This window comes from Chelmon rostratus, chromosome 17 (genome assembly GCF_017976325.1).
Source record: "Chelmon rostratus isolate fCheRos1 chromosome 17, fCheRos1.pri, whole genome shotgun sequence".
Classification (NCBI taxonomy): domain Eukaryota; kingdom Metazoa; phylum Chordata; class Actinopteri; order Chaetodontiformes; family Chaetodontidae; genus Chelmon; species Chelmon rostratus.
The window spans coordinates 15,281,515-15,292,489 of record NC_055674.1 but is presented as its reverse complement, the minus strand read 5'-3'; the positions used below and the strand labels follow the sequence as shown (position 1 = coordinate 15,292,489).

The 10,975-nt window shown below is 44.4% G+C and overlaps 2 protein-coding genes across 3 annotated transcripts in view; one reads left to right on the top strand and one right to left on the bottom strand.

Annotated features, from left to right (window-relative positions):
• Positions 1-321: 321 nt before the first annotated feature.
• b9d1 (B9 protein domain 1) lies at positions 322-4,147 on the top strand. Its single transcript, XM_041956577.1, has 7 exons — positions 322-491; positions 646-714; positions 945-1,056; positions 1,180-1,276; positions 1,494-1,556; positions 2,173-2,240; positions 2,789-4,147. Exons 1-7 carry the CDS (start codon positions 429-431, stop codon positions 2,944-2,946), a joined length of 630 nt encoding a protein of 209 aa, XP_041812511.1. The 5' UTR covers positions 322-428; the 3' UTR covers positions 2,947-4,147.
• Positions 3,285-10,975, bottom strand: part of epn2 (epsin 2) — a 25,939-nt gene continuing 18,248 nt past the window's right edge. The window contains exons 5-10 of one of the 2 annotated variants that reach the window (XM_041956575.1): positions 10,617-10,721; positions 10,061-10,175; positions 9,442-9,594; positions 9,029-9,121; positions 7,470-7,697; positions 3,285-6,940 (exon numbers count right to left, since the gene is read on the bottom strand). In XM_041956575.1, coding sequence (XP_041812509.1) covers positions 6,588-6,940; positions 7,470-7,697; positions 9,029-9,121; positions 9,442-9,594; positions 10,061-10,175; positions 10,617-10,721 — 1,047 coding nt within the window. In that variant the 3' untranslated portion in view covers positions 3,285-6,587. The remainder of the gene's footprint in view (positions 6,941-7,469; positions 7,698-9,028; positions 9,122-9,441; positions 9,595-10,060; positions 10,176-10,616; positions 10,722-10,975) is intronic. The other variant, XM_041956576.1, reaches the window with a different exon arrangement.

The window sequence follows — 10,975 nt, the reverse complement described above, 5'->3', positions numbered from 1 at the left end:
TGTGTTCCTACAGCTTTCGACCACATCTCGTGGTCTTCCTCGGCTCAATTTGAGTGATGAAAGGGCACTCGTGCTCTTCTTAACTGGAAATAGGTTTGTTTTGATTGATGCGGCCTTTGACTTGGACGCACACGGTGGAGAAGTGGGTTTCCGGTGCAGGTGGATGTAGCCGTTGCTTCAGATACAACTGGAAGCGCGTGGATTTGTGTTTGGTACACTGCCGCCATCTTGGGGACGTTAATATGAATTCATCACCGTTTCGGCGCTTCCGTTCAGTTTGGTCCTTGCAGGTTGCCGGAGGAGCAAACGTCGCCTTAGCAACGGACAGGGGTTAGACCAATGCTTAGCAACGGAGGTCTTGTAAATTTGATTGAATTGTTCGTAAAGCAAGGACGCCTTAAATTACTAGATTAGAAATCGAAGCCGTGATGGCTACAAGCAACCCGACAGTGTTTCTGCTCACAGTGAACGGACAAATTGAGGGAGCAAACGTGAGTAGCGCCTCTGAGTTTTAGCCTAGCCTAGCAGCTAATTTCAGCCAGCATTAGCAACACCCGCGCCACGGTTGCGCTGTGGCATGTCTGATTTCTGAGTTTGTGTTTCATTACTTCGCGGCATAAAGCTGGTATTTTTGTTGCATTTCAGTTTCCAGAGTATGACAACTTGTACTGCAAATATTGTTTTGTTTACGGCCACGACTGGGCTCCCACCTCGGTGAGTAACATTAGCTACCTCCTCGGTATGAGGTATGATAGTGTTCATTGCCAAATTAGTATTTTAAATCTAATTATATAATTTAATTCAAGCAGTGTATAAACTCTAAAGCAAAGCAACAACTAGAATAGTCATAACTGTATGTACGTTAATTGTGTAGTTTTTCATGTCACTATCCTTTAGAGTGAATGTCTGATGTCTGGTCTGGGTGGTTTTGTGTTTCTATTTAGGGTTTGGAGGAAGGAATCACCCAAATAACCTGTAAGGGCAGTCAGTCTTCACACAAATTAATATGGAACTTTCCACTGGAGACCACCTTTAAAAGCACAAACCCCTCCGGATGTGAGCATGACACACACATACATACAAACAAAGCTGTTTGGCAGCCTTCATTCATACATTGATGAACATCTCTATAAATCATACTACATAATTACAAAGTGAGCGCTTAATTTTCTTTTCCAGGGCCTCAGCTCGTGGTGAGCGTGTACGGTCCAGATGTGTTTGGCAACGATGTGGTCAGGGGTTATGGAGCAACACACATCCCCTTCACACCTGGACAGTCAGTGTTTCCTCCATCTACTACCTCTTATATTTAAAGAAACACCTAACGAAGGCAATTGTAGTTGGACTAATGCCAGCATTTAAGAGACTCGTTAGTAAAAAAAAATCATGTCCCTGCCTAAAGCATGTAGATATGGCATGTTTGTCACATTGAAATGAAGCTCGAACACAGTAAGGTAGGATCTGACTTCTTCCTGTGTGTTTTTATGCCTCAGACACACACGAACCATCCCCATGTTTGTTCCTGAGCCCACATGGAGACTTCAGAAATTCACGAGGTGAGATGTGTCAGTGGTCGTGTGTTAAGTTTTTTCTCTCAGCAGCTGTGGTGCTGCGGCTGAAGAGTGGTGTCTGCTGGTTGAAGCAGCAGATATCTGAGCGTTATCAAATATTTACTGCTCCTCTGTGTGTGACTGGGAGTCCACTGTGGATACAGTCTTGGACCTGTGTGGTGAGAATACTCCACATCAGCATGTATTGTTTGGCAGCTGCTGAAAGACACACACAAAGGTATTCACAGTTCCTTTGAACTTCCACTAACACAGTAGGCTATCAGAGATGCACAGGTGCACACCTAGACCGTCGCAAATGTTGTCTTTGCAATTGATCTGGTTAATGAAGGTGGTTCATTCTAGCTCATGCACGTTGTTGTGCTTGACATGTACATTAATGCGTCACTTCCTGTGTCAGAGAGGACTTTTTGTGTGTTATGCTTTATGATTGGTTGAATCAAATCAACAGATCAGCATCAGAATGATACTGAAAATAAAATATAACTACAACCCTTGTGTGAATACAGTATATATTGTATATAGGTAGCTCAGTTCACTAAGAGGTGTAAATGCCTGTTTTCCTCTCTCGGTAGTTGTTGACATGTTTCTTTCTTTTGTTTAGCTGGCTGTTGGGGCGGCGGCCCGAGTACACAGACCCAAAAGTAGTGGCCCAGGGTGAAGGCAGAGAAGGTTTGTTGTGCATTTGAGTCTGTATTTATTTTTTTTTAACATTGTTAACAGTATTACGTTATTTGAGCAGCGGTTCCCTATGTCTCAATATTGTAGCACATTTTGGTTCAAGGCCCAGTGTGTAGGATTTAGGGGGATTTATTGGCAGAAATGGAATATAATATTCATAAGTGTGTTTTCATTAGTGTATGAGAGAGAATGAGCTCTTTATTTATGCAGAAGGAGCAGGTCCTCTTCCACAGAGTCTACTGTTGTGTCACCGCCATGTTTCTACAGTAGCCCAGAACAGACAAACTGAACCCTAGCTCTAGAGAGAGCTTTTTTTGTAATCTGCCACCTCATTGCTAGATGCCACTAAATCCTACACAGTGGACCTCAGTGAAGCTGTTGAGGTCAAACATCAAATATATTGTCTTTGTTGTTTTCAATATGTCAAAAAGGATTAGCTAAATGGTCACATTCTGTTTCATTCATGTTTTATACAGAGTCACAACTTTTTTGTAATCAGGGTTGTACGGTGCAATGTGTATATTATTTGTGTGTTGCAGTGACACGGGTTCGTTCCCAAGGCTTTGTCACCGTCTCCTTTCACATCATGACAAAAGACATGAAGAAACTGGGCTACGACACAGGACCATCAAGTCCTCCAAACACACAGTCTGCTACATCTGGCTGGTCCACCGAGGAACAACCGTACAAAATCTAATAACCTAATAGACCGTAAAGAAGTAACACACACACACACTCCTGCGCCTAGTGTTTTTTAGTAAAAATATGCTGAAAGGATGACATTTTATTCAATGTATTCAAGTATAAGCAGTCTCATGTTTGTATGGTCTTGGATATTTGTTTTATTACATTTTTTACTTTTTTAAATAAATGCAGATTTTACCTCTGAATTGTTCATATTCGAATGTATTTAACATAGTTGTTTTTGTTTGGTCTCAAACTGAATCCACCCGACCCAAAGTCTTGTGGAAATGTCAGTTTTCAACTCGGGTTTGGACATTTGGTTTAAAAATAAAAGAGACACAGACACTAGGGTTACAGAGCTGAAGTGATACACATTTTATTTTGAACCAATGCAGCTACAGTTGTCCTCATCCAACAGGGTGCGGCCTGCTGCGTTCGTTTGTTTAGATGCCGTTAAAATACCACGGTGATTTTTCCTACAAAAACCCATTACACAGAATAATAAGGTATACAGAGGAACAGTATGTTACAATAGTACAAATGATAAATTATATTATACAGTTATAATGCCAACAGGTTGAGCACGTATCCAATAAAAAAAGCAGCCTGCTCCCAGTACTATGAGAAGGGTAAATAGACAGACACGGGAAAGATTAAAGGAGGCTGTTTATGCATATAAAGACAGTCCATAAGGTCAGTTAGTCCTCTTGATAAAAGCATAGTGAATACATAGTAACACGCAGAGGAGCTCGCTACACACAGGCCACATTTTCACTGCACCATAGCCACGACTGTGAAACTGCTGCCAGGGATCAAGAAAAAGTGTTCAACTGCAGTGTCGTCTGACTGTTTGGGAGTGCTGAATTTGTTCAAGACAGTCAAGGTTTTTTATGTTGTTTTTTTTCTTTTCCCAATGTATCAATGAAAGAACCTTTTCCACAATCACTGGAGTGAATTTAAAGGTCAGGCCGCAGTGAAATTAAGGCCAGTGAGAAAGTGACACGTCTCAGCTAGAATATCATAGTAGCATTTCAATAAACAAGACTTTATGAGCAAATCTAACTTTGCAAAACACATCACGCGTTAAGTCTTCTTATCTTTTTTACTTTTTCCAACTCCAATTTTTGCATATATATTTAGTTGAGATTAAAAATGTTTGCTGGTCTCTGCAAGTCAGTGTTGCATCCATTCATTCAGGACCCCAAGCATAAAAATCATCATCACCACCCTCATCATCATCATCATCATCATAAAATCATACACACGGTTGGAGCTGCCCCTCCTTTTTGCCTGAGAGAAATGAAGGTCTGCGTTTAGTGGAAATATCGAGGGTCCTGCGGTGTAGCTATCATACCACAGCAGACCAGGAGTGGGCGCCAACTCACACCAAAAGAAAAATAATAAAAACACCCCTCCACAGTAAAAACATTGGCAGTGATATCAACAGAACTGAAGAGAAGGGATTACAGTGACCTAAAGAGAAGAAGGGTCTATACACCGTCTGCTGTATTTCATCAACCCATTTTCTCAACCAATAGAAGGGACACAGATGCTCAGCTTGCTGTCAGTAAATGTGCTGATATCGACCCAACAGTAACACTTTCTTACACAAACTCCTGAACACTGAGCTCTGAAATACAAAACAAAATCATAACAATTGAGTCTCTGATATCATGAACATCCATCAACAGAAAAAAAAAATGTCAGTGAAGTGTGACCCTACTGTTCAAACTACTCAAAGTACGACATCCTCAGAAATCACAGTCGCTATGACTTTGGTAACAGTTGTGCTTCTAAGAGAAGAGAATTACATAGCCTACCCATAGGGTGAAAAAACTAGAATGATAGAAAATAGACAAAAGAGAGAATGAAGATGATAACATGCTAGTACACAGCTCCAAAACTCTGAAAGGCTTGGCTATGGATTTACATCTAAAGGAGTAAATAACAACAAAAACAACCAACAAAATTAACAACGGCTTGTTTACACGACTTGTCTCACTGTTGTTTGCTGCGGGAATCCCTGTGCTATCAATCGGCCGAACCTGGAACAACCCCTGTGTGTGTGTGTGACTGTGTGTGAGTGTGTATCCACTCGGTAATGTTCTTGCAGATAGATTAGCCACAGTAAATCCACTCTGAGGTAAAGTCTCTTCACAATGCTGAGTGGCTGACATGCTCTTTAAACCCAGAGCTTTTTTTGCAACCCTGACACCATCGTAGCACTTGATATATGGCTGCACACACAGCACATGCATGCACATGTGCATGCATGTGCATGCATGTACACACACACACACACACGCTTAAGGCTGCAGATGTCTACTTGCGCTTCAGAAACCAACTTAAGCAATTTCTAAGTCGCTTCCACTTAACTGAGAAATGGAACTTGCTCATTAAAGTATACTTGGAAACTAAACGTATCTCTCATGCAAACTGCACGCACACATTCATACACACATCCCACCCCTCTTCCCTTTGACCCTAGAAACAAACTAAAAAGAAAAGGGGGGGGGCAACTGTCCCACGATGCCCTCACTGCATCCATATGTTCAGATAGCAAAACACTGATGCCATCAAAGTTCATGTCTTTTTCTCTAAACACACACTGGGGGGGAGACAAATACATCGAAATGTGGCTGTTAGTATCCGAGCATTAATGATACACCTGCGCGTGAGCACACACACAAAAAAATAGCGTTTGAGCATCCTTTGAACCCCTGGGCCAAGGGGTTCATCTCCCTTGATAAATGTTCAGTGTTTATCCCGTGACCCCTGGTAGTCAAAGTTCATGTGGAGGGCCAGGAAAAGGTCCAAGCTGACAGGAACTGACCAGACGAGAGTTGTGACCGAGTGGTACCGAGAGCCACGGCAGTGTGTCTCGTTTAGCGGCTAGCCTCCCTCCCTTAGCTAAGGTGTAACGGTGAGCCCAACAGTCGTGGAAAGAAAAAAAAAATAGAGAAAAAAAATTGTGCAAAATCCCTGCTTAGTAACACACACATACACACACACGAGTATAAACACATCTGTCCATCTCTCATCCGTACCCCAGTGTGTGTAAATAAAACCCACTGGAATATACACAGTGTAAAAGTACTGAGATGTGTACTCATGCTCACACACTCACACCAGCTGACAGGGCTTATAAAAGATTAGCTCTAGTGAAGAGATAAAGATCCTGGCGTTAGTACAGTCAGACTCTCCTGTCACTCCACCACAGAAGAAGAAAGGAGCAATCCAAAGGGAAGAAGTAAGGGAGAGGAGGCGAGTGAATGAGAGGAGGACAGGGAGGAGAGACGGGGTCCTGTCCTGCCTCTGTGGAAAAACTGTAAACACCGCTGCTACTCTGTGAGTCTGTAGAAAGATGCAAACTCGTTGTGGTCATCAACATCATCGTCAGATCAGTATGGAACACACAGGACTAGGCAGCTTGTAGCACTGAAAAAACGGACAGAGGGGGAGGGAGTAAAGGACTGTGTTAAGGTAGGAGGAGGCCAGGCTAGGACTACGACCTGGCCTGGAGTTGGTTATAAAGGGATAAATGGGACAAGACATCTCCTTGTTCATTTTGAAGCTTCTTAATGAGCCAATGTGGAAGAGAGCAAAAGAGAGAGAAGTGGGGGGCTACTCTGGTGCAAGTCACCCCCCCCCACCTCACAAAAGGAAGGGGTTGGTGGTTCCGGCGGGCTGTGTCCCGGCCTGGGGTGGCATGCTCATCAGGGGCTGGGGCATGGACATGGAGGCCGGGATCCCGGCGCTCATCCCTGCGTTCGCCCCCACACCTCCGACAGTGCCAACCCCCATTCCGGGCATCACGCGGCCCATGGGGGCCATCCCTGCCAGGGGGACCATGGTGATGGGCTGAGCGGGCATGGAGGACATGGACGCGGGCTCGGGTATGGCGCCGAAGCCGGCGGGCATGGGGCTGATCCGCATCTGGTTGAGAGTGGGGGGCGCTGGCTGGCTCACTTGGAAGGGGTTGGCGTGGGCTGCTGGAGCAGAGCCACCTGAATGAAGATGGGTCAGGGGACAAAGGAAGAAAGCACATGTCACTGAGCTCACAGAGTAGCAGTTAACAGCAGCACACAGCACATGCTGAGTTTGGCTCTACAGTGAGATGAATATTGTGGTGATTAATAGAATTAAATGCTCATACTTCTGTTATTTAATAATGCTTAAAAAGTATACGACTACTGCTGAAAGGAATTAGGCCTCTGAGTTTTCAGCTAGACAGGGAATGATCAGCGATTCAACGCTGAACTATGCAGATGGGTGTGTCTGCCTGTGTGTGTTCAGGCCTGCACGTGCATGTCCATGTCTCTTGGCTCACTGACTACACTTCCTGGCTTAGCACACAGTTATCTAATGAGCACAATTTAACACGTTTTTTTTGTTTGTTTGTTTTTTTACCTGCTTAAAAAGCCTGTCTGTAGTTTTCCTTAACTAACATCTCTACAATGTGACATAGTTTGTAAAAGAAAGTTAAATGTAGTGGTAGGAGTGAGAATATTTCATATGTCCTCTTCATCTCCCCACCTGTTGAAGCTAAAAATGGGTTGATGACTGGCGTAGGCTGGGCTGGTTTGGTCACCAGAGAGTCCAGATTGACCAGGGCAGCATTGGGACCCAGGAAGGACTCTGGAGTCTTTCGAGTTGGGTTTGTGGAAGTAGATAGGGAGGTGGGCAGGGGGTCGAAGAGGTCCAGGCTGCCACTGCTTGCGAGGCTGGCTTGGGATGGGATGGACGATGCTACGCCGCCATCACCTGGGGAACAAAGAGCAGAGTGTATTTCGCAGATGAAAAGCTGTTAATGGACAAAAACATAATAAAACACGGAGACATCCTGAATACAGGAAGTAATTTTTCTTAAATAGTCCTGAACTGCAGAAGCTATTAAAACTTTGTAATTAGGGCTGGGATACAAGACCAGAGGTACAGCTAACACAGTTCACTTGAGTTTGACATGGCTTGAGTATGTGAAAGGTTTGTTTATATATCTTGATACTAAAAAGCAAGCACACTCACATTTTGCATCACAAACATCTAACAGATGATTTAACTCCCCAGTTTCTGAAAATATGCTAAATCTATGCTCTCGTGTGCCACCAGTACCCACCTGCATGAGCGCACCCGCATTCACATTTACCGGGAAATAAAATTGAGTTGATGCAATAAAATGATCAGGAGATGCTTTTATGAGAGGTCAACAGAGGCAGACAGGAAATGTCAAAGATGGAAACTATCTTCTCAGAACAGAAACTGAGATGTAGCAGAGCCAAAAAAAAGGCTCATGATAAGATCAGACTGGCCAAGTGTGTGTTAACGCCCCATAAATCCTGTAGATTTAAGCCAGAGTTGATTCAAATAGTAACAAGTTATCCTGTGGGGGGGCTGCTGAAATCCATGTCCTCTTCACACTGTGGTGAGACAGTGAGACTTTTCCTTTCTGGGGAAAGTTGCTGTGTTTGTGTTCCTTCTCACCTTGTCCTTGACTGTGTCAGAAGTGTTTGAGCTGGAGCTAAAGTCACAAACCAATGTCACCCTCCCACACCCAGAGACTGCCAAACCACATGAGAGAAACACTCGAGACTTGTGCTAAACTGTTATCTGGAACCCTCTCAAGCACCAACCTTAATGCAGTTGTGCATGAGTTTAATTAAACCTTGGACATCTGTTGTTGGTTCAGATGCACCAGACAGGATTTATCACATCAGATCTAGAGGGGTTTCCATAAACAAGATGGCACAGGTCTAATAATGCATTTAGCAATAAACACACACAAGCTGCATCAGATTACACCACACTGATATGGGACCAGTCCAGAGCAAGCAGCTATTTTTCCACCATTTGATCTGATTACTGCTGCATTTGATTGCATTTGCAAAGGAAAATCATCAAGGGTTTAAAAAAACATGACTGCGGTGGCTCTAACGCCGTCTTTGCTCAGGTCTGGTGATATTTACATACAAAGACAAGACATGTGCGTGTCTGTGCCCTGCAGAAGCATTGTATCTGCAGACGGGCATCATGTTAGACACTGAGGAAAAACAACACAGACTCCGTGTCAATAGAGAGACGAAGACATGGGTGAGTACCAGTGGGGACAGAGGAGGAAGAGCGCAGGCTGTCAAACTCTGAGAAGTCCTCTTTGGACGTACCGTTGGATGCACTGAAAAGGTCAAAGCTACCTGAAAAGGGGACAACGCATACACACAGAGACAGCAGACACACACACACACAGACACATAGACAGATGGAAACAGAAAACTATGAATGAGTATGGATACTTAAATAAACCAACAGAGAAATGAACAAAACAAGCAAGTGAACGTACGCAGATGTGTGGAAGCATTTGCTACTGTGTGAGCCCCTTCTGACACAGCTGCTGAGTCTTTGAGACATTTGTCAGCCAATGATCAGACATTGCTCTCTTTGTAAAATAGAATAGAACTGAAAGAACTCAAGTAAAGCGAACTTCTTGAAATATGTTTTAGCAACTGATGCTCACCTGCGTTGGAAGTTTTGGGGCGGGCAGATGCAGAGCTCCATGGGTCAGCGGCAGGAGTGGAGTTTGATGCCCAGGGGTCACTGCTCTTCATGGGTGGGACTGAAGGAGGAGCGCCCCATGGGTCCACTGGGACTGCTGGCTTAGGGGCAGACCCTAGGGAGGGGGAGAGAGGTGTAGTTTGGGGGAGGATGGTGGGGGTGTGGGTGAAGCAAGCAAAATGTAAAGCCAATTTGGAAAAGAAGTTGAGGAGGGGCAGAGGAAGAGAGCAGGAGAAAGGTGAGAAAGGCAAAGTAGGTCAAATGATAGCAGGCATGTATTTCATCGGACCCATTTAAAAACTACTACTCATCTCCCCACAGCCTCCTTTCCCTGCCTCTCCCATTCCTCCACACTCCTTTCCTTCATGATATCTTCCTCTAACAACCCCAACCCCCCTGTCCCCTCTGTGCAGTAATGCTGCTGGGCCAGTGGAGCAGCATTCCTATTTAACAAAGACTCACAGTCCTAAGAGCTGCAGGTGGAGCGCAGAGACCACACACACGTACACACTCACACAAACTGACTATACACAAACACACAAATCTTTCCAGTGAACAGCGTATATACTGTGTGTGTATACCATAAGGTTGCCAGGGGTCTTCTGATGCAGCGGCTGCCCCAGCCCCTGCAGCCCAGGGGTCAGCACTGGCACCGGGCTCTGGGACATTCATCAGATCCATCAGAGACGACTGTGGCTGGAAAGAGACACACAAAGTGGCTTAGAAAGACAAAATGAGATGAGAAAAGACGGAGAGGAAACAGATGAGGAGGAAAAACGTTGGGAAGGACCATCTGTTGGGCAGGCATTATTCTCTACAGCACAAATGCTATTCAAAGATACTGACGGTGGTCATGTCATTATGTGCTGAGATACAACATGAGCCACAGTCATGCAGTCGTACTTCATCGCTTCAGCTCTGCGTGCCCTCAGACTACAGTCAGCAAGCTTTTCAGGCAGAAAAAGGAAGAGTAAACTAGGCAGCCTGCTGCCAGTTAGTGGTTTCACTACTGCTACTGAGGCAGGAGACAGGGTCAGGCAGAAAAAGAGAATGGGGAGAGGCAAGACTATTTCAGGAGCATGGCCATGATAATGGAATAAGTGAGTCACTCTAGCCTCCACGCCGTGTGTATTTTACCTCTTTCTTCTTCTTGGGCAGTTTTACTGAGTCTGGACCTTCTTTCTTACTCTCCTCCAAGGCCATCTGTAGTCTCAAGTCATCCCCTCTGCGTATGCGCTCCTCCTGAACACACACACCCAGAGCACAGTTAGCATAAGCAGCACAGGTGCATCTTTTCATCATCATGTCAGTAGAATGATGAAGCCAATCAAATATGATTTTTGCATTATATTGTCTTTTGATATTCATCCAAATACTGGTGTCACAGTTTTTTACCAGGAACTTGGGTCAGTAAAAAAAAAAACATTGCTGTTTTAAAATTCCGTTTTGCAGGTTAGACAAAAATAGCTGATGAGGTCAATTGAGCAGTGTCACTC